The 26,730-nt window shown below is 40.9% G+C and overlaps 3 protein-coding genes across 3 annotated transcripts; all 3 read right to left on the bottom strand.

The window, feature by feature from the left end:
• Positions 1 to 4,329: 4,329 nt before the first annotated feature.
• On the bottom strand, positions 4,330 to 5,525 carry LOC115201749 (trace amine-associated receptor 1-like). The gene has a single exon (XM_029765660.1). The coding sequence runs from the start codon at positions 5,403 to 5,405 to the stop codon at positions 4,380 to 4,382; it is 1,026 nt and encodes a 341-aa protein (XP_029621520.1). The 5' UTR covers positions 5,406 to 5,525; the 3' UTR covers positions 4,330 to 4,379.
• Positions 5,526 to 13,862: 8,337 nt separating this feature from the next.
• Positions 13,863 to 26,512, bottom strand: LOC115193903 (trace amine-associated receptor 1-like). The gene is made up of 2 exons (XM_029753048.1): positions 26,489 to 26,512; positions 13,863 to 14,942 (listed from the first exon to the last, which is right to left on the bottom strand). Exons 1-2 carry the CDS (start codon positions 26,502 to 26,504, stop codon positions 13,894 to 13,896), a joined length of 1,065 nt encoding a protein of 354 aa, XP_029608908.1. The 5' UTR covers positions 26,505 to 26,512; the 3' UTR covers positions 13,863 to 13,893.
• On the bottom strand, positions 19,315 to 20,739 carry LOC115147284 (trace amine-associated receptor 1-like). The gene is made up of 2 exons (XM_029689448.1): positions 20,633 to 20,739; positions 19,315 to 20,363 (listed from the first exon to the last, which is right to left on the bottom strand). Exon 2 carries the CDS (start codon positions 20,338 to 20,340, stop codon positions 19,315 to 19,317), a length of 1,026 nt encoding a protein of 341 aa, XP_029545308.1. The 5' UTR covers positions 20,341 to 20,363; positions 20,633 to 20,739.
• Positions 26,513 to 26,730: the final 218 nt, after the last annotated feature.

Here is a 26,730-nt window from a genome sequence, read left to right as displayed (position 1 = left end):
TTGGTGAGAAGGTGACAACAGTTGGTGCGACTATTCGCAAATGGAAGAAACACAAAAGAACTGTCAATCTCCCTTGACCTGGGGCTCCATGTAAAATCTCACCTCGTGGATTTGCAATGATCATGAGAACGGTGAGGAATCAGCCCAGAACTACACGGGAGGATCTTGTCAATGATCTCAAGGCAGCTGGGACCATAGTCACCAAGAAAACAATTGGTAACACACTATGCCGTGAAGGACTGAAATCCTGCAGCGCCCGCAAGGTCCCCCTGCTCAAGAAAGCACATATACATGCCCGTCTGAAGTTTGCCAATGAACATCTGAATGATTCAGAGGACAACTGGTGAAAGTGTTGTGGTCAGATGAGACCAAAATGGAGCTCTTTGGCATCAACTCAACTCGCATTGTTTGGAGGAGGAGGAATGCTGCCTATGACCCCAAGAACACCATCCCCACCGTCAAACATGGAGGTGGAAACATTATGCTTTGGGGGTGTTTTTCCGCTAAGGGGACAGGACAACTTCACCGCATCAAAGGGACGATTGACGGGGCCATGTACTGTCAAATCTTGGGTGAGAACCTCCTTCCCTCAGCCAGGGCATTGAAAATGGGTCGTGGATGGGTATTCCAGCATGACAATGACCCAAAACACACAGCCAAGGCAACAAAGGAGTGGCTCAAGAAGAAACACATTAAAGTCCTGGAGTGGCCTAGCCAGTCTCCAGACCTTAATCCCATAGAAAATCTGTGGAGGGAGCTGAAGGTTCGAGTTGCCAAACGTCAGCCTCAAAACCTTAATGACTTGGAGAAGATCTGCAAAGAGGAGTGGGACAAAATCCCTCCTGAGATGTGTGCAAACCTGGTGGCCAACCACAAGAAACGTCTAACCTCTGTGATTGCCAACAAGGGTTTTGCCACCAAGTACTAAGTCATGTTTTGCAGAGGGGTCAGATACTTTTTTCCCTCATTAAAATGCAAATCAATTTATAACATTTTTGACATGCGTTTTTCTGGATTTGTTTGTTGTTATTCTGTCTCTCACTGTTCAAATAATCCTACTATTAAAATTATAGACTGATCATTTCTTTGTCAGTGGGCAAACATACAAAATCAGAGGGGGATTAAATACTTTTTTCCGTTATTGTACCTGCTGTACCTCAATTGTTATTTCAAATAATTTCAGTGACTTCACAGCAGTTGCTTGCTACGTTAGCTAGCTAACAAAATGTATGTAGCTAGTAGGCTCAGCTAAATAAAAATCCCCCAAGATACACCGACAGAGGAATACAATAGTACGATTGAAATGGAGTTTCCAATCTCCCCTTTACAGAAATGCCCTTATCCAGATGGTGTGACAAAGGCATTTCCTAACAGACCTGCTAACTTTCTTTGTTGTTACTTTAAGGTTGGAATCAACATGTAGTACCTCCAGCGTCAGAGAGGCTAGAACAATTCGTCCGCCAGCTCAGAAACAAGCTACGCTGTTCACATCCCTGTGTAATGTTCAATGTAATTGCATCGCTGGACTTTTTTAAACTGAATGTATTTGTATTGTTTTAAAAATGTAAAAATAAAAGAACATATGTTAGTTATAATTCCCTGGGTGTTAATACATTTGTGTTTACATCATTAAGCCTTTATATATAATGAATGACCAAAGGTGTCTGACTTTATAGTAAGTACAGAGTCATATGATATAAGGCATTTATGTATGTGTTATAGAATACCAAAGGGGTCTGACTTTAAAGTAAGTACAGCGTCATGTGATGTAGAGTCTTTATGGATGCGTTATGAATTATCAAATGTGTCTCACTTCAAATGAAGTGTTACAGGATACTACATGAAGTGTCAATTAATAGGTTATTAAAGTTCTACTGATTTATGAAGGTTCTCTTACCGTACACAGGTTACTGTAGGGTGTGAAAGGTATTTAAGTGGATTGGGCGGAAGTCTCTAGGAACGAGATTAGGTGTAACGTTACTAACATGACTTCACTTTAGAGCTTGTGGCATCCTTCAGCCCAACATGTCACCCTTTATAAAGCACATGTTTATATCATATGCGACTTAGTGGGTTCTGTCACAGTTGACATTGGTGTTTATGTCATACAGTTAGGGTTAGTGAACCCTTTATAAAGCATTATGAAGGCTTTATGAAGCCGAATGTAATTTAAAGCGGGACCAAACATTTGTTTTTGGAACACTTCAGGTGTTCACGTTAAATTCATGCAGTTTTCCGTAAGGAGTATATCGGCCTTCATATTGGTATGTGATCCTCATTACGATCTTACGAACAGACTGCAGAGTTCTGTACTTGTTCTTTATGTGCGTTTGAATAAAAAATGTAGAAAAATACAATAAAACATACTGTATCAGTCTGGAATGAGTTATCCATCTTGATAATATTTCTCTGCAAAAAGGACAGGTGCTCTAGTGAAGAAGTTTATAGATGGAAAAACAAATAGATACAGTAAAGGCCTTGTACATGCTTGGAGTATTTCAAATGCATTCAAATGTACCATTTCACGTTGCCATCCTTCCTGAGAAGCCTGGGCTTCAGAGGCTAAATGTACCTGTTTGCATCTCAGATACAGATGGAAAACACAGGGCCAAGTAAATAAACAAGGGAAGAATAAATGTATATAGCATATGACTTAGTTATCACATTACAACCTACATTATGGGCCAGTTTCACAGATCCAGATGAATATGTACATTACCTGTCAAATGTTTGGACACACCTACTCATTCTAGGGTTTTTATTTATTTTTACAATTTTCTACATTGTAGATTAATAGTGAAGATATCAAAACTATGAAATAACACATCTGGAATCATGTAGTAACCAAAGTGCTAAACAAATCAAAATATATTTCATATTTGAGATTCTTCAATGTAGCCAACCTTTGTCTTGATACGGCCTTGCTCACTGGATGCATTTAACTTGAGGATATTTTCATCCATATCGGGTGAACCGTTTAGAAATTACAGTACTTTTTGTACATAGTCCCCACATTTTAGGGGACCAAAAGTATTGGGAGAAATTCACTTATATATGTATTAAAGTAGAAAAAACGCAGGTTTTTGGTCTCATGTTCATAGCACACAATGACTACATTGTTTGTGTAACGAGTGTCGTACGGATTGGACCAAGGTGCAGCGGGAACATGTATACTCATCTTCTTTATTTTTATTAAAAGAAGGAAAAACAAAAGAAACACGTATACAAAACAACAAGCGACACTAAACAGTCCTGTCAGGTGCACAGACACAAAACAGGAGACAACTACCCACAACTCCCATAGAAAAAAAACACCCCTCTTAAATAAGACCTTCAATTAGAAGCAACGAGGAGCAGCTGCTTCCAATTGAAGGTCAACCCTATTAACTAAACATAGAAATAGAAAGACTAGAGCTAACATAGAAATAAACTAACAAGAACATTGCTCAACAAACCCCGAAACACTCTTAATAAACACCCCTCTTACATAGGAACATAGCCCAACAAACCCCGAACCACATAAAACAAACACCCCCTGCCACGTCCTGACCGAACTGCAATAACAAATAACCCCTTATACTGGTCAAGACGTGACAGCTTGTGACTACACATTTGTTGGATGCATTTGCTGTTTTTTTCAGTTGTGTTTCACATTATTTTGTGCCCAATAGATATGAATGATAAATAATGTATTGTGTCATTTTGGAGTCACTTTTATTGTTAATAAGAATAGAATATGTTTTTTAACACTTCTACATTAATTTGGATGCTACCAATGTTATGGATAATCCTGAATGAATTGTGAATAATGATGAGTGAGAAAGTTACAGACACACAAATATCATACACACAAGACATGCTAACCACTCACCATTACAATAACAGGGGAGGGTAGCATGTCTTGGGGGTATGATACTTGTGCGTCTGTAAATTTCTCACTCATAATTCACGATTCATTCAGGATTATCCATAATCATGGTAGTATCCACATGAATATAGAAGTGTTCTATTCCTATTTACAGTAAAAGTGACTCCAAAATTACACAATATTTATCCTCCATTTCTATTGACAGAATTTGTAGAGGCCCAAGCTGTATGTAGTCATTGTTGCGTGCAATGAATATGGGACCAAAAACCTAACTTTTTACTGCTTTAATACACACATAAGTGACTTCGTCCCAATACTTTTGGTCCCCTAAAATGGGGGGACTATGTACAAAACGTGGTGTAATTTCTAAACAATTCACCTGATATGGATCAAACTACCCTCAAATTAAATATTTCAGTCTGCACTTTAACCTTATAGTCATTGTATCATTTCAAATCCAAAGTGCTGGAGTACAGAATCAAAACAACAAAACATGAGTCACTGTTTCAATTTATTCTGAAAACAATTGTATTTCTGAAGAGTCAGGTTGAAATATTTTACCAGAAATGATCATTCTAAATGCTCTCCTGAACCAACTGTAAAAGAAAGCATACACCATGGGATTAATAGTTGAATTCAAATAGCCAATCCATATAAGTGTTTCAAACAAAACGGGTGGGGTAGAGTAACTAATAAAAGGATCAATGCAGTTGATGACAAAAAAGGGTGTCCAGAATGATAGAAATACCCCCATAATGATAGCAAGTGTTTTGGTGGCCTTCCTCTGTGATTTGCCTACAGAGTTCTGATTGGTTGTACCCTGAATTGAGCGTGCCTGTCTCTGTGCTATTAGGAAAATCTTTAGGTAGATGCTAAGCATCCCGACTCCTGGGATGTAGAATGAGATCACCGAAGCCACAATACTTGACACTTTGTTTTGAAACAATATACATCCTCCCTCACAGGCAACATTTTTATAGTAAAAATCCTCCATGCCCCAAATATTGAGCTCCAGAAATATCATAGAAAACCCTACTCCGGCAGAAACAGTCCAGGTGACCAGAATCATAATCAGAACAACCTGAACAGTTATTTTAATTCTATAAAGGAGAGGGCGACACACTGCATAATACCGGTCAATAGAAATAAAACACAAGTTAAGAATGGATGTATTGCACAACATGACATCAGTGCTGGTGTATATTTTACAGAATAAATCCCCAAAATACCAGCAGCTTTCCGCTGAATATACCATTCTGGGAGGCATCACTAAAACCCCCAAGAGGAGGTCTGACACAGCCAGAGAGAGGATGAGGTAGTTGGTTGGGGTGTGGAGCTGTTTGAAGTGAATGATGGGGATGATTACAAGAAGGTTGCCACACACTGTGAGAACAGACATTGAGCCAAGTAAGAGATAAAGTAATACTCGTATTGTTGGAGGAAAGATTGATCTTTTGCAAGACCCATTCACTGATTCAAAACATAGAAGTATATTCTCAACAATATCAGCCTTGCTGAGACTGGTTCCTGGTTCCATTGTCGTGGTTGAAAGAATCTTATCTGAAATATAAAAGATACATTATTGTCACATTATTACTATAGATGAAAACATCAATTATAGAATATTAGTTGGAAATGATTACATTATGTTGGATGATTTAATTAAACAAATTCAAATGCTGTATTTTAGTCACTTGATAGAATGTATTAAAATGTACATTAGTTTTGCTTATTCGTTGGAAATATTACCACAAATACCGAAAGGGAAGGTTTTGCCATTTCAAAAGATGGTCAAGTAAATTTTTCTGTTCAATTCAGCATACCTTACCTCTCAGCCATGCAGATGGTGATGTATCACATGTAAACCCTTTTTCTCTGGTCGCAATGTGATGCAAATGTGAATTTGACTCTTGTGCTTTTGTACCTATAGTTTATTACCATAATGATGATCACAATATAACATTGACCAATCAGACTACATTCTACGTACAAAAATCTGTAGCAGAGCACTAAAGTTAATGATGTCATAGTTGTAACCACTCCCTTCTAGAGGATATGATAGTGTCTTTCATCAGTCACAAGGCCATCCAATCAGTTAGCTCATTACACATTTTACTGTTTTTCCAAATTTTCTATAATAATTTGATTTAAGGGGCTCGATTCAATCCGTATTGCCGAAGTTCCGCATTGTAGCCTAATTGACATTTAAAGGCAATGTTCTATTCACAGCATTATCAGGAATTACCTTTACAATTTAAGCTCACTACAGCGCAGAATTTCAAAGATAAGGCTTGAATCCAGCACTACCCCACAAGACCAGACTTGTGGTTACACATAAGAGAAATGACAGATAGGTTTATAATACCTACAGTAACCACCTCCTCATTCCAAATATTGGTGATCCAAATGCACCTTGATCCTGAATGATTTGTTTGCTGATATGGTAGTAGGTTACACAGAGTACACAGAACACAGAGCCATTTTAATGTGACATCATTGCTCAGCTCTTTCGAGTTACTAGGTACTCGTCATGTTCAGGCAAGTGCACAGATAGGGCTCAACCAGCGCCCGAGCAGCTGCTCTTTTGCCGGCCTATGAAAATGTGTCCTTGCAGCTTGGTGGATTGAAAAAAAATGTATGAATAATACAAATGTAATAAATTGTCTCTTTTAATTTTTAACGTAACGAATTGCACATCAAACTAGCTATTTTCATGAGCTCCTGAATCTCAGAAAATGTGCCCTTCACCTGCCATAAGAGTGCACTCGTCTGTTTTGCATGTAGTGGCCACTGGCTGGCGATGCCGGGTGGGGAGACTTGAATGCTGGTAGGAGGCTATTATTGAGTTGAATCTGTCATATCTGTCTCTCACCGTTAGGGAAAACAAATGGGTTAATTCTACTACGTGTTAGTAAGAGGCAGATGTCAGAAGCAGAACAAACTCAAATCATGTAAAACTAGTTTATTTACATTTACATTACATTTAAGTCATTTAGCAGACGCTCTTATCCAGAGCGACTTACAAATTGGTGCATTCACCTTATGATATCCAGTGGCACAACCACTTTACAATAGTGCATGTAAATCTTTTAAGGGGGGGGGTTAGAAGGATTACTTTATCCTATCCCAGGTATTCCTTAAAGAGGTGGGGTTTCAGGTGCCTCCGGAAGGTGGTGATTGACTCCGCTGTCCTGGCGTCGTGAGGGAGCTTGTTCCACCATTGGGGTGCCAGAGCAGCGAACAGTTTTTACTGGGCTGAGCGGGAACTGTGCTTCCTCAGAGGTGGGGAGGCGAGCAGGCCAGAGGTGGATGAACGCAGTGCCCTTGTTTGGGTGTAGGGCCTGATCAGAGCCTGAAGGTACGGAGGTGCCGTTCCCCTCACAGCTCCGTAGGCAAGCACCATGGTCTTGTAGCGGATGCGAGCTTCAACTGGAAGCCAGTGGAGAGAGCGGAGGAGCGGGGTGACGTGAGAGAACTTAGGAAGGTTGAACACCAGACGGGCTGCGGCGTTCTGGATGAGTTGTAGGGGTTTAATGGCACAGGCAGGGAGCCCAGCCAACAGCGAGTTGCAGTAATCCAGACGGGAGATGACAAGTGCCTGGATTAGGACCTGCGTCGCTTCCTGTGTGAGGCAGGGTCGTACTCTGCGAATGTTGTAGAGCATGAACCTACAGGATCGGGTCACCGCCTTGATGTTAGTGGAGAACGACAGGGTGTTGTCCAGGATCACGCCAAGGTTCTTAGCACTCTGGGAGGAGGACACAAGGGAGTTGTCAACCGTGATGGCGAGATCATGGAACGGGCAGTCCTTCCCCGGAAGGAAGAGCAGCTCCGTCTTGCCGAGGTTCAGCTTGAGGTGGTGATCCGTCATCCACACTGATATGTCTACCAGACATGCAGAGATGCGATTCGCCGCCTGGTTATCAGAAGGGGGAAAGGAGAAGATTAATTGTGTGTCGTCTGCATAGCAATGATAGGAGAGACCATGTGAGGATATGACAGAGCCAAGTGACTTGGTGTATAGCGAGAATAAGAGAGGGCCTAGAACAGAGCCCTGGGGGACACCAGTGGTGAGAGCGCGTGGTGCGGAGACAGATTCTCGCCACGCCACCTGGTAGGAGCGACCTGTCAGGTAGGACGCGATCCAAGTGTGGGCCGCGCCAGAGATGCCCAACTCGGAGAGGGTGGAGAGGAGGATCTGACGGTTCACAGTATCAAAGGCAGCAGATAGGTCTAGAAGGATGAGAGCAGAGGAGAGAGAGTTAGCTTTAGCAGTGCGGAGAGCCTCCGTGACACAGAGAAGAGCAGTCTCAGTTGAATGCCCAGTCTTGAAACCTGACTGATTAGGATCAAGAAGGTAATTCTGAGAGAGATAGCAGGAGAGCTGGCCAAGGACGGCACGTTCAAGAGTTTTGGAGAGAAAAGAAAGAAGGGATACTGGTCTGTAGTTGTTGACATCGGAGGGATCGAGTGTAGGTTTTTTCAGAAGGGGTGCAACTCTGGCTCTCTTGAAGACGGAAGGGACGTAGCCAGCGGTCAAGGATGAGTTGATGAGCGAGGTGAGGTAGGCGAGAAGGTCTCCGGAAATGGTCTGGAGAAGAGAGGAGGGGATAGGGTCAAGTGGGCAGGTTGTTGGGCGGCCGGCCGTCACAAGACGCGAGATTTCATCTGGAGAGAGAGGGGAGAAAGAGGTCAAAGCACAGGGTAGGGCAGTGTGAGCAGGACCAGCGGTGTCGTTTGACTTAGCAAACGAGGATCGGATATCGTCAACCTTCTTTTCAAAATGGTTGACGAAGTCATCCGCAGAGAGGGAGGAGGGGGGGAGGGTGAGGAGGATTCAGGAGGGAGGAGAAGGTAGCAAAGAGCTTCCTAGGGTTAGAGGCAGATGCTTGGAATTAGAGTGGTAGAAAGTGGCTTTAGCAGCAGAGACAGAAGAGGAGAATGTAGAGAGGAGGGAGTGAAAGGATGCCAGGTCCGCAGGGAGGCGAGTTTTCCTCCATTTCCGCTCGGCTGCCCGGAGCCCTGTTCTGTGAGCTCGCAGTGAGTCGTCGAGCCACGGAGCAGGAGGGGATGACCGAGCCGGCCGGGAGGATAGGGGACAGAGAAAATCAAAGGATGCAGAAAGGGAGGAGAGGAGGGTTGAGGAGGCAGAATCAGGAGATAGGTTGGAGAAGGTTTGAGCAGAGGGAAGAGATGATAGGTTGGAAGAGGAGAGAGTAGCGGGAGAGAGAGAGCGAAGGTTGGGACGGCGCAATACCATCCGAGTAGGGGCAGAGTGAGAAGTGTTGGATGGGAGCGAGAGGGAAAAGGATACAAGGTAGTGGTCGGAGACTTGGAGGGGAGTTGCAATGAGATTAGTGGAAGAACAGCATCTAGTAAAGATGAGGTCAAGCGTATTGCCTGCCTTGTGAGTTAAGGGGGAAGGTGAGAGGGTGAGGTCAAAAGAGGAGAGGAGTGGAAAGAAGGAGGCAGAGAGGAATGAGTCAAAGGTAGACGTGGGGAGGTTAAAGTCACCCAGAACTGTGAGAGGTGAGTCATCCTCAGGAAAGGAACTTATCAAGGCGTCAAGCTCATTGATGAACTTTCCAAGGGAACCTGGAGGGTGATAAGTGATAAGGATGTTAAGCTTGAAAGGGCTGGTAACTGTGACAGCATGGAATTCAAATGAGGAGATAGACAGATGGGTCAGGGGAGAAAGAGAGAATGTCCACTTGGGAGAGATGAGGATTCCAGTGCCACCACCCCGCTGGCTCGATGCTCTAGGGGTATGCGAGAACACGTGGGCAGACGAGGAGAGAGCAGTAGGAGTAGCAGTGTTATCTGTGGTAATCCATGTTTCCGTCAGCGCCAGGAAGTCTAGAGACTGGAGGGTAGCATAGGCTGAGATGAACTCAGCCTTGTTGGCCGCAGACCGGCAGTTCCAGAGGCTGCCGGAGACCTGGAACTCCACGTGGGTCGTGCGCGCTGGGACCACCAGGTTAGAGTGGCAGCGGCCACGCGGTGTGAAGCGTTTGTATGGCCTGTGCAGAGGGGAGAGAACAGGGATAGACAGACACATAGTTGACAAGCTACAGAAGAGGCTACGCTAATGCAAAGGAGATTGGAATGACAAGTGGACTACACGTCTCGAATGTTCAGAAAGTTAAGCTTACGTTGCAAAAATCTTATTGACTAAAATGACGAAAATGATACAGTACTGCTGGCTGGTGGAGTAGGCTAGCTAGCAGTGGCTGCGTTGTTGACTTTGTTAGAACGTGTAGCTGGCTAGGTAACCTCGATAGTTTCAGTACTACACCTTGTCATGATACAAAAGCAACTTTGTAGCTAGCTAACATAACACTAATCAAGACGTTCCTTTGTAATGTATTTAGTTTCTACAGTGCTGCTCGTCGGTAATAGTTGGCTACTTTTGGAAAAATGGAGTCGCAGGGGACGGAAATAGCTGGCTAGCTAACCTCGATAATTACTAAACTACACAATTATCAAGCTATGACAAAGACAACTATGTAGCTAGCTAGCTGACACTGCACTAGTCAAATCGTTCCGTTGTAATGTATTAGTATCTACAGAGCTGCTAGTCGGTAACGGTTGGCTAGCTAGCAGTGGGTTTGATGATGACTAAGTCTGGAGTCTGGACAACGGCGTCGCGGCTGGCTAGCTAACCTCGATAATTACTCTAAACTACACAATTATCTTAGATACAAAATCAGCAAAGACAACTATGTAGCTCGCTAACTAACACTAACACTAACACTAAACTAATCAAGTCGTTCCATTGTAATGTAATAGTTTCTACAGTGCTGCTAGTCGGTAGAAGTTAGCTAGTTGGCTAGCTAGCAGTGTTGACTAGCTAGCTAGCAGTGTTGACTACGTTAGGACGAAAATAGCTAACCTCGATAATACTCTAATTACTCTAAACTACACAATTATCTTTGATACAAAGACGGCTATGTAGCTAGCTAAGAAAAATTGCTCAGATCAAACAAATCAAACAAATCAAACCGTTGTAATGTAATGAAGTGTAATATTACCTGTGGAGCGAAGCAAAGTGCGACTGCTCGCTCCAAACCGGAACTGCAACAGCATAGTTAACAGAAGTGTAAAGTAACTATACTGAACAAAAATATAAATGCACATGTAAAGTGTTGGTCTCATGTTTCATGAGCTGAAATTAAACATCCCAGAAATTTCTCTCAACTTTTGGGCACATATTTTTTAGCATCCCTGTTAGTGAGCATTTCTCCATTGCCAAGATAATATATCCACCTGACAGGTGTGGCATATCAAGAAGTTGACTAGACTAAACAGCATACTCATTACACAGGTGCACCTTGTGCTGGGGACACTAAAAAGCCCCTCTAAAATGTGAACTTTTGTCACACAACACAATGCCACAGATGTCTCAAGTGTTGGTAATGTGTTATTAGAGGAAAATTAAGTGATATACAGTATCATGTGAAGTATAAAGTACGATCTGCAAAAATATTCAGTATCACAGAAAATTTTACACATTATCAACACAAATAATCTTTATTTCAATAATATCACCTAAGTGCAAACATATTTTCACCATGTCATTTAGACAACATAATTTCTTCAGCTGGATTTGCAGAGCAATATATCAAAAAAACTGAAAGGATTCTACATTCACAGAGATCCTATGAAAATGTGTATGACTACATCCATTCGAGGCCACTAATGATGTGTTACCATCTCTGCACTCCATGTACTCTGTGTGTGTGTATGTACGTACGTACGTATGTACGTATGTATGTGTAACGGCTGTCTTCGTCGTCAGACGAAACAGAGAAGTCATCGTCTAAGAAAGTGGACCAATACGCAGCGGAGTTAGTGTTCATCTTTGAAGTTTAATTTACTAAAGAACACTACACAAAACAAAACAAGAAAACCGACAGCCAAACAGTACTGTCAGGTGCAAGACACTAAACAGAAACAATTACCCACAAAACCCCAACAGAAAAACAGGCACTTATGTGTGACTCCCAATCAGCAACAACACTCTACAGCTGTGCCTGATTGGAAGCCACACGGCCAAAATCAACGAAACAAACCAACATAGAAAAATGCACATAGAACGCCCACCCAATGTAACACCCTGGCCTAACCAAAATAAAGAACAAAAAACCCCTCTCTATGGCCAGGGCGTTACAGAATGTATGTATGTATGTATGTATGTATGTATGTATGTATGTATGTATGTATGTATGTATGTACAGTATGGGAAAAAAGTATTTGATCCCTTACTGATTTTGTACGTTTGCCCACTGACAAAGAAAGGATCAGTCTATAATTGTAAGGGTAGGTTTATTTGAACAGTGAGAGTATACTGTTTAGTCTATTCTGTCTCTCACTGTTCAAATGAACCTACTATTAAAATTATAGACTGATCATTTCTTTGTAAGTGGGCAAACGTACAAAATCAGCAGGGGATCCAATACTTTTCCCCCCCACTGTATGTATGTATGTATAAGATATGGGAGAGGAGAGGCTAACTCCTACTAGTGGTTGATTTCATGTTTTGGGGCCAACTGGATTGTACTTGTTTTTTAAACCTACACACCTGTGTCTGATATGGTTTAATAAAGGACAGAACAAAGGCACATGTCACACTTCTTTGTCAGTACTGACTTTAGACATACGGTGAGCTCCAAAAGTATTGGGGACAAATTCACTTATATGTGTATTAAAGGAGTCAAAAGTTCGGTTTTCGGTCTCATATTCATAGCACGCAATGACTACATCCAGCCTATGACTCTACACATTTGTTGGATGTATTTGCTGTTTGTTTCGGTTGTGTTTCAGATTATTTTGTGCTCAGTAGAAATGAATGGTAAATAATGTATTGTGTCATTTTGGAGTCACTTTTAGTTGTAAATAAGGATAGAATATGTTTCTAAACACATAATTTTTGTTGTTGTATTTTACCCCCTTTTTCACCCCAATTTCATAATATCAAATTAAGATCTTGTCTCATCTCTGCAACTCACTAACGGGCTCGGGAGAGGCAAAGGTCGAGTCATGCATCCTCCGAAACATGACACGTCAAACCGAGCTTCTTAACACCCGCCTGCTTAACCCGTAAGCCTGCTGCACCAATGTGTCAAAGGAAACACCGTTCAACTGATGACCTGAGTCAGCCTGCATGCTCCCGGCCCACCATAAGGAGCGGCTAGAGCATGATGAGCCAAGTAAAGCCCACCTGGCCAAACCCTCCTTTAACCCGGGACGACGCCGGGTCAATTGTGCGCCGCCCTATGTGAATCCCTGTCACTGTCAGGTGTGACACAGCCTGGGATCAAACCCGGGTCTGTAGTGACGCCTCAAGCACTGCAATTCAGTGCTTTCGCCCCCTGCTCCACTCAGGAGGCCCGTTTCTAAACACTCTTACCTTAATATGGATGCTACCAATGTTATGGATAATCCTGAATGAATCGTGAATAATGATGATTGAGAAAGTTACAGACGCTCAAATATCATGCCACCAAGACATGCTAACTTCGCACATTACAATAACAGGAGAGGTTAGCATGTGTTGGGTGTATGATATTTGTGCGTCTATAACTTTCTCATTCATAATCTTTCACGATTCATTTAGGATTATCCGTAATCATGATAGCATCCTCATTAATGTTGAATTGTTCTATTCTTATTTACAGTAAAAGTGACTCCAAAATTACACAATACATTATTTACCATTCATTTCTATTGATAGAGTTTGTAGAGTCCCAAGCTGGATGTAGTCACTGTTGCGTGCAATGAATATGGGACAAAAACCTAACTTTCTACAAATTTAATACACATATAAGTGAATTCGTCCCAATACTTTTGGTCCCCTAAAATGGGGGGACTATGTACGAAAGCGGTGTAATACCTTCAAATGAAATCTGTCAGTCAGCACTTTAACCTCATAGACATTGTGTCAATTCAAATCCAAAGTGCTGGAGTACAGAGCCAAAACAAGAAAAAATGTGTCACTGTCTCAATACTTTTGGAGCTCACTGTATTTATTCTGAAAACAATTGTATTTCTGAAGAGTCAGGTTGAAATATTTGACCACCAATGATCATTCTAAATGCTCTCCTGAACCAACTGTAAAAAAATGCATACACCATGGGATTAATAGTTGAATTCAAATAGGCAATCCATATAAATGTTTCAAACAAAATGGGTGGGGTAGAGTAACTAATAAAAGGATCAATGCAGTTGATGACAAAAAAGGGTGTCCAGAATGAAAGAAATACCCCCATAATGATAGCAAGTGTTTTGGTGGCCTTCCTCTGTGATTTGCCTACAGAGTTCTGATTGGTTGTACCCTGAATTGAGCGTGCCTGTCTCTGTGCTATTAGGAAAATCTTTAGGTAGATGCTAAGCATCCCGACTCCTGGGATGTAGAATGAGAGCACCGAAGCCACAATACTCGACACTTTGTTTTGAAACAAAATACATCCTCCCTCACAGGCAACATTTTTATAGTAAAAATCCTCCATGCCCCAAATATTGAGCTCCAGAAATATCATAGAAAACCCTACTCCGGCAGAAACAGTCCAGGTGACCAGAATCATAATCAGAACAACCTGAACGGTTATTTTAATTCTATAAAGGAGAGGGCGACACACTGCATAATACCGATCAATAGAAATAAAACACAAGTTAAGAATGGATGTATTGCACAACATGACATCAGTGCTGGTGTATATTTTACAGAATAAGTCCCCAAAATACCAGCAGCTTTCCGCTGAATATACCATTCTGGGAAGCATCACTAAAACCCCCAAGAGGAGGTCTGACACAGCCAGAGAGAGGATGAGGTAGTTGGTTGGGGTGTGGAGCTGTTTGAAGTGAATGATGGGGATGATTACAAGAAGGTTGCCACACACTGTGAGAACAGACATTGAGCCAAGTAAGAGATAAAGTAATACTCGTATTGTTGGAGGGAAGATTGACATTTTGCAAGACCCATTCACTGATTCAAAACATAGAAGTATATTCTCAACAATATCAGCCTTGCTGAGACTGGTTCCTGGTTCCATGGTCGTGGTTGAAAGAATCTTATCTGAAATATAAAAGATACATTATTGTCACATTATTACTATAGATGAAAACATCAATTACAGAATATTAGTTGGAAATGATTACATTATGTTGGATGATTTAATTAAACAAATTCAAATGCTGTATTTTAGTCACTTGATAAAATGTATTAAAATGTACATTAGTTTTGCTTATTCGTTGGAAATATTACCACAAATACTGAAAGGGAAGTGTTTTGCCATTTCAAAAGATAGTTAATACATTTTTTCTGTTCAATTCAACATACCTTACCTCTCAGCCATGCAGATGGTGATGTATCACATGTAAACCCTTTTTCTCTGGTCGCAATGTGATGCAAATGTGAACTTGACTCTTGTGCTTTTGTACCTGTAGTCCATTACCATAATGATGATCACAATATAACGTTGACCTATCAGACATTACTACATTCAACTCTACATAAAAAATCTGTAGCAGAGCACTAAAGTTAATGATGTCATAGTTGTAACCACTCCCTTCTAGAGGATATGATAGTCTCTTTCATCAGTCACAAGGCCATCCAATCAGTTAGCTCATTACACATTTTACTGTTTTTCCAAATTTTCTATAATAATTTGATTTAAGGGGCTCGATTCAATCCGTATTGCCGAAGTTCCGCATTGTAGCCTAATTGACATTTAAAGGCAATGTTCTATTCACAGCATTATCAGGAATTACCTTTACAATTTAAGCTCACTACAGCGCAGAATTTCAGAGATAAGGATTGAATCCAGCACTACCCCACAAGACCAGACTTGTGGTTACACGTAAGAGAAATTACTGATAGGTTTATAATACCTACAGTAACCACCTCCTCATTCCAAATATTGGTGATCCAAATGCACCTTGATCCTGAATGATTTGTTTGCTGATATGGTAGTAGGTTACACAGAGTACACAGAACACAGAGCCATTTTAATGTGACATCATTGCTCAGCTCTTTCGAGTTACTAGGTACTCGTCATGTTCAGGCAAGTGCACAGATAGGGCTCAATCAGCGCCCGAGCAGCTGCTCTTTTGCCGGCCTATGAAAATGTGTCCTTGCAGCTTGGTGGATTTTTAAAAAAATTATGAATAATACAAATGTAATAAATTGTCTCTTTTAATTTTTAACGTAACGAATTGCACATCAAACTAGCTATTTTCATGAGCTCCTGAATCTCAGAAAATGTGCCCTTCACCTGCCATAAGAGTGCACTCGTCTGTTTTGCATGTAGTGGCCACTGGCTGGCGATGCCGGGTGGGGAGACTTGAATGCTGGTAGGAGGCTATTATTGAGTTGAATCTGTCATATCTGTCTCTCACCGTTAGGGACAACACATGGGCTAATTCTACTACTTGTTAGTAAGAGGCAGATGTCAGAAGCAGAACAAACTCAAATCATGTAAAACTAGTTTATTTCAACAGCATAGTTAACAGAAGTGTAAAGTAACTATACTGAACAAAAATATAAATGCACATGTAAAGTGTTGGTCTCATGTTTCATGAGCTGAAATTAAACATCCCAGAAATTTCTCTCAACTTTTGTGCACATATTTTTAGCATCCCTTTTAGTGAGCATTTCTCCATTGCCAAGATAATATATCCACCTGACAGGTGTGGCATATCAAGAAGTTGACTAGACTAAACAGCATACTCATTACACAGGTGCACCTTGTGCTGGGGACACTAAAAAGCCCCTCTAAAATGTGCATTTTTGTCACACAACACCATGCCACAGATGTCTCAAGTGTTGGTAATGTGTTATTAGAGGAAAATTAAGTGATATACAGTATCATGTGAAGTATAAAGTACGATCTGCAAAAATATTCAGTATCACAGAAAACTTTACACATTATCAACACAAATAATCTTTATTTCAATAATATCACCTAAGTGCAAACATATCTTCACCATGTCATTTAGACAACATAATTTCTTCAGCTGGATTTGCAGAGCAATATATCAAAAAACTGAAAGGATTCTACATTCACAGAGATCCTATGAAAATGTGTATGACTACATCCACTCGAGGCCACTAATGATGTGTTACCATCTCTGCACTCCATGTACTCTGTGTGTGTGTATGTACGTACGTACGTATGTACGTATGTATGTGTAACGGCTGTCTTCGTCGTCAGACGAAACAGAGAAGTCATCGTCTAAGAAAGTGGACCAATACGCAGCGGAGTTAGTGTTCATCTTTGAAGTTTAATTTACTAAAGAACACTACACAAAACAAAACAAGAAAACCGACAGCCAAACAGTACTGTCAGGTGCAAGACACTAAACAGAAACAATTACCCACAAAACCCCAACAGAAAAACAGGCACTTATGTGTGACTCCCAATCAGCAACAACACTCTACAGCTGTGCCTGATTGGAAGCCACACGGCCAAAATCAACGAAACAAACCAACATAGAAAAATGCACATAGAACGCCCACCCAATGTAACACCCTGGCCTAACCAAAATAAAGAACAAAAAACCCCTCTCTATGGCCAGGGCGTTACAGAATGTATGTATGTATGTATGTATGTATGTATGTATGTATGTATGTATGTATGTATGTATGTACAGTATGGGAAAAAAGTATTTGATCCCTTGCTGATTTTGTACGTTTGCCCACTGACAAAGAAAGGATCAGTCTATAATTGTAAGGGTAGGTTTATTTGAACAGTGAGAGTATACTGTTTAGTCTATTCTGTCTCTCACTGTTCAAATGAACCTACTATTAAAATTATAGACTGATCATTTCTTTGTAAGTGGGCAAACGTACAAAATCAGCAGGGGATCAAATACTTTTTTCCCCCCACTGTATGTATGTATGCATGTATGTATAAGATATGGGAGAGGAGAGGCTAACTCCTACTAGTGGTTGATTTCATGTTTTGGGGCCAACTGGATTGTACTTGTTTTTTAAACCTACACACCTGTGTCTGATATGGTTTAATAAAGGACAGAACAAAGGCACATGTCACACTTCTTTGTCAGTACTGACTTTAGACATACAGTGAGCTCCAAATGTATTGGGGACAAATTCACTTATATGTGTATTAAAGGAGTCAAAAGTTCAGTTTTTGGTCTCATATTCATAGCACGCAATGACTACATCCAGCCTATGACTCTACACATTTGTTGGATGTATTTGCTGTTTGTTTCGGTTGTGTTTCAGATTATTTTGTGCTCAGTAGAAATGAATGGTAAATAATGTATTGTGTCATTTTGGAGTAACTTTTATTGTAAATAAGAATATAATATGTTTCTAAACACATATTTTTTGTTGTTGTATTTTACCCCCTTTTTCACCCCAATTTCATAATATCAAATTAAGATCTTGTCTCATCTCTGCAACTCACTAACGGGCTCGGGAGAGGCAAAGGTCGAGTCATGCATCCTCCGAAACATGACACGTCAAACCGAGCTTCTTAACACCCGCCTGCTTAACCCGTAAGCCTGCTGCACCAATGTGTCGAAGGAAACACTGTTCAACTGATGACCTGAGTCAGCCTGCATGCTCCCGGCCGGCCACAAGGAGCGGCTAGAGCATGATGAGCCAAGTAAAGCCCACCTGGCCAAACCCTCCTTTAACCCGGGACGACGCCGGGCCAATTGTGCGCCGCCCTATGTGAATCCCTGTCACTGCCGGGTGTGACACAGCCTGGGATCAAACCCGGGTCTGTAGTGACGCCTCAAGCACTGCAATTCAGTGCTTTCGCCCCCTGCTCCACTCAGGAGGCCCGTTTCTAAACACTCTTACCTTAATATGGATGCTACCAATGTTATGGATAATCCTGAATGAATCGTGAATAATGATGATTGAGAAAGTTACAGACGCTCAAATATCATGCCACCAAGACATGCTAACTTCGCACATTACAATAACAGGAGAGGTTAGCATGTGTTGGGTGTAGGATATTTGTGCGTCTATAACTTTCTCATTCATAATCTTTCACGATTCATTTAGGATTATCCGTTATCATGATAGCATCCTCATTAATGTTGAATTGTTCTATTCTTATTTACAGTAAAAGTGACTCCAAAATTACACAATACATTATTTACCATTCATTTCTATTGATAGAGTTTGTAGAGTCCCAAGCTGGATGTAGTCACTGTTGCGTGCAATGAATATGGGACAAAAACCTAACTTTCTACAAATTTAATACACATATAAGTGAATTCGTCCCAATACTTTTGGTCCCCTAAAATGGGGGGACTATGTACGAAAGCGGTGTAATACCTTCAAATGAAATCTGTCAGTCAGCACTTTAACCTCATAGACATTGTGTCAATTCAAATCCAAAGTGCTGGAGTACAGAGCCAAAACAAGAAAAAATGTGTCACTGTCTCAATACTTTTGGAGCTCACTGTATTTATTCTGAAAACAATTGTATTTCTGAAGAGTCAGGTTGAAATATTTGACCAGCAATAATCATTCTAAATGCTCTCCTGAACCAACTGTAAAAAAATGCATACACCATGGGATTAATAGTTGAATTCAAATAGGCAATCCATATAAATGTTTCAAACAAAATGGGTGGGGTAGAGAAACTAATAAAAGGATCAATGCAGTTGATGACAAAAAAGGGTGTCCAGAATGATAGAAATACCCCCATAATGATAGCAAGTGTTTTGGTGGCCTTCCTCTGTGATTTGCCTACAGAGTTCTGATTGGTTGTACCCTGAATTGAGCGTGCCTGTCTCTGTGCTATTAGGAAAATCTTTAGGTAGATGCTAAGCATCCCGACTCCTGGGATGTAGAATGAGATCACCGAAGCCACAATACTCGACACTTTGTTTTGAAACAAAATACATCCTCCCTCACAGGCAACATTTTTATTGTAAAAATCCTCCATGCCCCAAATATTGAGCTCCAGAAATATCATAGAAAACCCTACTCCGGCAGAAACAGTCCAGGTGACCAGCATCATAATCAGAACAACCTGAACGGTTATTTTAATTCTATAAAGGAGAGGGCGACACACTGCATAATACCGATCAATAGAAATAAAACACAAGTTAAGAATGGATGCAGTACACAACATGACATCAGTGCTGGTGTATATTTTACAGAATAAGTCCCCAAAATACCAGCAGCTTTCCGCTGAATATACCATTCTGGGAAGCATCACTAAAACCCCCAAGAGGAGGTCTGACACAGCCAGAGAGAGGATGAGGTAGTTGGTTGGGGTGTGGAGCTGTTTGAAGTGAATGATGGGGATGATTACAAGAAGGTTGCCACACACTGTGAGAACAGACAATGAGCCAAGTAAGAGATAAAGTAATACTTGTATTGTTGGAGGAAAGATTGACATTTTGCAAGACCCATTCACTGATTCAAAACATAGAAGTATATTCTCAACAATATCAGCCTTGCTGAGACTGATTCCTGGTTCCATGGTCGTGGTTGAAAGAATCTTATCTGAAATATAAAAGATACATTATTGTCACATTATTACTATAGATGAAAACATCAATTATAGAATATTAGTTGGAAATGATTACATTATGTTGGATGATTTAATTAAACAAATTCAAATGCTGTATTTTAGTCACTTGATAAAATGTATTAAAATGTACATTAGTTTTGCTTATTCGTTGGAAATATTACCACAAATACTGAAAGGGAAGTGTTTTGCCATTTCAAAAGATAGTTAATACATTTTTTCTGTTCAATTCAACATACCTTACCTCTCAGCCATGCAGATGGTGATGTATCACATGTAAACCCTTTTTCTCTGGTCGCAATGTGATGCAAATGTGAACTTGACTCTTGTGCTTTTGTACCTGTAGTCCATTACCATAATGATGATCACAATATAACGTTGACCAATCAGACATTACTACATTCAACTCTACATAAAGAATATGTAGCAGAGCACTAAAGTTAATGATGTCATAGTTGTAACCACTCCCTTCTAGAGGATATGATAGTCTCTTTCATCAGTCACAAGGCCATCCAATCAGTTAGCTCATTACACATTTTACTTTTTTTCCAAATTTGCTCCAATAATTTGATTTAAGGTACTGGATTCAATCCGTATTGCCGAAGTTCCGCATTGTAGCCCAATTGACATTTAAAAGCACTGTTCTATTCACAGCATTATCAGGAATTACCTTTACATTATAAGCTCACTACAGTGCAGAGTTTCAGAGATAAGGCTTGAATCCAGCACTACCCCACAAGACCAGACTTGTGGTTACACATAAGAGAAATGACTGATAGGTTTATAATACCTACAGTAACCACCTCCTCATTCCAAATATTGGTGATCCAAATGCACCTTGATCCTGAATGATTTGTTTGCTGATATGGTAGTAGGTTACACAGAGTACACAGAACACAGAGCCATTTTAATGTGACATCATTGCTCATCTCTTTCGAGTTACTAGGTACTCGTCATGTTCAGGCAAGTGCACAGATAGGGCTCAACCAGCGCCCGAGCAGCTGCTCTTTTGCTGGCCTATGAACAAGTGTCCTTGCAGCTTGGTGGATTTCTTAAAATTGTGTGAATATTACAAATGTAATAAATTGTCTCTTTTAATTTTTAATGTAGCGAATTGCACATCAACCTAGGTATTTTCATGAGCTCCTGAATCTCAGAAAATGTGCCCTTCACCTGCCATAAGAGTGCACTCGTCTGACTTGCATGTAGTGGCCACTGGCTGGCGATGCCGGGTGGGGAGACTTGAATGCGGGTAGGAGGCTATTAAGTTGAACCTTTATGTGTGTCTCTCACTGTTAGGGACAAAGAGTGGGCTAATTCTACTACTTGTTAGTAAGAGGCAGATGTCAGAAGCAGAATAAACTCAAATCATGTAAAACGAGTTTATTTCAACAGCATAGCTAACAGAAGTGTAAAGTAACTATACAGAACAAAAATATAAACACAACATGTAAAGTGTTGGTCCCATGTTTCATGAACTGAAGTGAAACATCCCAGAAATGTTCCATATGCACATGAAGCTTATTTCTCTCAAATGTTGTGCACAAATTTGTTAACATCCCTGTTAGTGAGCATTTCTCCATTGCCAAGATAATCCATACACCTGACAGGTGTGGCATATCAAGAAGCTGACTAGACTAAACAGCAAGATCATTTCACAGGTGCACCTTGTGCTGGGGACAATAAAAGGCCCCTCTAAAATGTGCATTTATTTCACACAACACAATGCCATTGATGTCTCAAGTTTTGAGGGAGTGTGCAATTGGAATTCTGACTACAGAAATGTACACCAGAGCTGTTGCCAGAGAATGTAATGTTCATTTCTCTACCATAAGCCACCTCCAATGTCGTTTGAAAGAATTTGGCAGTATGTCCAACTTCAGACCACGTGTAACCTTGCCAGCCCAAGACCTCCACATCTGGCTTCTTCACCTGCAGGATTGTCTGAGACCAGCCACCCAGACAGCTGATAAAACCATAGGTTTTCACAAGCAAAGAATTTCTGCAGAAAACCGTCTCATGGAAGCTCATCTTCGTGCTCCTCACCAGGGTCTTGACCTGACAACAGTTCGGCGTCGTAACCAACTTCAGTGGGCAAATGCTCACCTTTGATGGCCACTGGCACGCTGGAGAAGTGTGCTCTTCACCGATGAATCCCAGTTTCAACTGTGTGCATGGCATCGTGTGGGTGAGTGGTTTGATTATATCAACGTTGTGAACAGAGTGCCCCATGGTGGCGGTGGGGTTATGGTATGGGCAGACAAGCTACGGACAACGAACACAATCGCATTTTATCAATGGCAATTTTAATGCACAGAGATATCGTGACGAGACCCATTGTCGTGCCATTAATCCACCGCCATCACCTCATGTTTCAACATGATAATGCAAGGATCCGTCGCAATGATCTGTACACACATCCTGTAAGTTTAAAATGTCCCAGTTCTGTCATTGCCTGCATACTCACCGGACATGTCACCTATTGGATCATGTTTGGGGTGCTCTAGATTGACGTGTACGACAGAGTGTTCCAGTTCCCGCCAATGTCCAGCAACTTGCACAGCCATTGAAGAGGAGTAGGAAAAAATTCCACAGGTCACAATCAACAGCCTGATCAACTTTATGCAAAGGAGATGTGTCTCGCTGCATGAGGCAATATGGTGGTCACACCAGATACTGACTGGTTTTCTGATCCACGCCCCTACCTCTTTCTTTAAGGTATTTGTGACCAACCGATGCATATCTGAATTTCCAGTCATTTCCTTATGTGAGCTGTTACGCAGTAAAAAATATTTGAAATTGTTTCATTTTACATTTATATTTTTGTTAAGTGAAATTACAACTCGTCTCTTTACTGTAATTGAGTAGGTTTTCCGAGTACATGTACTTTTTTTTGTATTTTTAAAAGTCAGTCATTTTTCACTTACTTGAGTAAAAGTGTTTTAAAGTAACAGTATTTCGACTTGAGTAGGATATTTCAATACTCTTTCCACCCGTGGTGAGTGAGTGAAAGAGGTAGTTTGTGAGTAAGGGAGTGAGTGAATCAGGGAGTGAGTGAATGAGGGAGTGAGTGAAGGAAAGAGTGTGAATGGGTGAGCGAATATCAGTCGGTCCCATGGACAAGTAACTTTGGTTGAGGTATGTAACCCCGGGTTCTCTGTAGCAGATGGGACATGCCCTCTCTAGCATGTCATAAGTTGAAGCCTTATTCAGTCATGGCTAACAGGCCAATCAGAGCTTTGTGGGTGTACACCCCACATGTCTATATAGAACCAGGCAATGCTCTGATCTCTTTCTAAGAAATACCTCTTACACAAGTCTTGCAAGAGGGGCAATCTGGTGAGATGTCTCCCTCCTCTCCTTCAGAGAACCGGGTTTACATACCGTTAACCAAAGTTCTCTTTTCGTCGACCAGTTCGACATCTCACTATGGCACACCCCGATTGCCAATAGCCTGTTTCTGGAGAAGTCTGTTGTGGTACATGGTAATATGCCCGATCCATCATACACAGCTCTAGCGTCGAGGACTGTGTGTGCCACAGAAGGCAAAGTGACACCCAGACGATAGAACCTCACAAAGGTGTGAGGGGAAACCGAACTAGCCGCCGCACAAATCTCCAAGATGGAGATGGCCCTGGACAGTGACCATGACGTAGCAATTCCTCTAGTGGAAGAGTCCGGACACCCAGGGGAGACTGCAACCCCCTAAAACTGTATGCCTTGACAAATCCCTACCCCGAGCAGGGTTGGCAAAGCAAACAAACAGTTGGTCACACCCCCGGAAAGGCCTAGTCCTATCCATGTAGATGTGCAGGGCGCATACTAGTCACAGCGTGTTTAGGCGCATCTTCTCTGGGGAAGAGAAAGGCAGAGGGTGGAAAGGGAAGAGGTCAGTGGCTAGACCACTATAAGTCTTAGGAATGACTTTAGGAACTAACGTTGGGTTAGGACATATCATAACCTTGGAGTAGTTGGGGGCAAACTGAGTACATGAAGGATGAACTGAAAGTGCATAAAGGTCACCAATGCAGTTGGCCTTGGCAACAAGGCTGTCTTATATGACCGAATCTTAAGCTCCACCTTCTCCAGGGGTTCAAAGCAAGGCTATTATAGTTTTGTGATTACATTTTTTTTCAGTACAACCATTAAAAAAATATTTATGTGACCATTACAATCTATGGAAGAATCGGAATGCATGATTTGTCACCAGTACTTTTACATGTGAATAAAACATTGTATGGTTGAGAGGGATTAGGCAAAAGGAATGGCAAATAAGTCCGGCTGCACAACCGATTGGCAAACGTACTGAAAATGAAGAAATCGATTGACTAAATGGAATAAAAAGAACAATAAACTATACTATGAAACAAAGATTAAATATATAAAAAATGATAGTGAAAAGCTTTGGAGCACCTTAAATAAAAATTTGGGCAAAAAGGCAAACTCAGCTTCATCATTCATTTAATCAGATGCCTCACTCATCACAAAACACACTGATATTGCCAATTACTTTAAGGATTTTTTTCATGGGCAAGATTAGCAAAGTTAGGAATGACATGCCAGCAACAAACGCTGATGCTACACATCCAAGTATAACTGATCAAATTCTGATAGACAAGCATTGTAGTTTTGAATTCTGAAAAGTGAGCGTGGAAGAGGTGAAAACATGACTGAGGATAAAAGCGGATGATATTGCCACTCCTCTTTGCCATATCTTCAATTTAAGCCTACTAGAAAGTGTGCCCCCTCAGTAATATTATTTGTATCTCAGAAAGTAATTTGTATTGCTAGTTATAGCCTAATGTTAGCTAGCTAGCTAACATTGAACCTAGTTGGTTAGCTTTAGCTACCTGCAGATTCATGCATGGTGCATGCTAGTATGGGTTGGGATCAATGTTCTTCTAATTTTATAGGGCACTGTGAAAATTTTAGGTCTCGTGAGCGGAAACTTGAACATTGTGAGAATTTTGTGCAACTTCCGGCACTCGTTTACTGTTACCACTGAGGATGTACCCTTACAGTTTTAGACAGTAGCCAATAGTCTATTGTTGCTATTTGAACATAATGTAGCCCTACCATCAAAACCAATGGAGCAAATCCCATAACATTTTCACATGGAAATAGCATTAGATTTGTATAAGATAGCCTACAGTAGCCTATATGTGGTGTTCAGTGCAGGCCTACATTGCATGAGACTTTAAAAAAAGTTTTTACATTATGAAGGGCTTGACATTAATTAATTATTTTTTATTTGGTCTGTAACACGATGGGCCAAATAGGTGACCGTAAATTGCGTTGTGTTGTATGATGCAAGAAACGACTTTATAAAATAAAGTTGTTTCTTGGCCTCACAAGTGAATCCTTAAAGAGATGGGTGGGGCTAAAGGCTTAACCTTTCAGGCGCAGGCGTTCCGCTAGCGACCCACCTCGACAACATCCGGTGATATTGCAGAGAACCAAATTCAAAATACAGAAATAGTCATAATAAACATTCATAAAAAATACAAGTGTTATACATCGGCTTAAAGAGGGTGTGAACGATGCTGAATGGGTGTAGACAAAGGTGAGCTCTCCAGTAGGTGTACCAAAATATTCAAGGTCCATTTTCTCAAAAGTGGGGTTACAAGTTTATCAACTTTCAAAGTAAAATTACTTTTCCATTGTTCCTCAACTGCAGTGTATGATGTACCATTGTCTAGCTCTGAGTCTCCACTTTTATCCAATGTAAAAAACATAATTTCAAATTTTGCCACATAAGACCGAATCGAAGCAGTCAGTAAAAAATGTGTTAACCTCTCTAGGGTAGGTGGCACCAAATCGTCCCACCTACGTAACAGCCAGTTGAATCCTGTGGCGCGATATTCAAATACCTTAGAAACTATTACTTCAATTTCTCAAACATATGACTATTTTACAGCATTTTAAAGACAAGACTCTCGTTAATCTAACCACACTGTCCGATTTCAAAAAGGCTTTACAACAAAAGCAAAACATTAGATTATGTCAGCAGAGTACCCAGCCAGAAATAATCAGACACCCATTTTTCAAGCTAGCATATAATGTCACAAAAACCCAGAAGACAGCTAAATGCAGCACTAACCTTTGATGATCTTCATCAGATGACACACCTAGGACATTATGTTATACAATACATGCATGCTTTGTTCAATCAAGTTCATATTTATATCAAAAACATTAGCATGTGATGTTCAGAACTAGCATACCCCCAGCAAACTTCCGGCGAATTTACTAAATTACTCATGATAAACGTTGACAAAATACATAACAATTATTTTAAGAATTATAGATACAGAACTCCTTTATGCAATCGCTATGTCCGAT

This window comes from Salmo trutta, chromosome 1 (assembly GCF_901001165.1).
Source record: "Salmo trutta chromosome 1, fSalTru1.1, whole genome shotgun sequence".
NCBI classification, from domain to species: Eukaryota; Metazoa; Chordata; class Actinopteri; order Salmoniformes; family Salmonidae; genus Salmo; species Salmo trutta.
This window is presented reverse-complemented; position numbering and strand designations above follow the sequence as displayed.

Bases quoted from the DNA above. Each gene is read 5' to 3' on its own strand.
- LOC115201749 (XM_029765660.1), bottom strand. From the start codon at position 5,405: ATGGAACCAGGAACCAGTCTCAGCAAGGCTGATATTGTTGAGAATATA.
- LOC115147284 (XM_029689448.1), bottom strand. From the start codon at position 20,340: ATGGAACCAGGAATCAGTCTCAGCAAGGCTGATATTGTTGAGAATATA.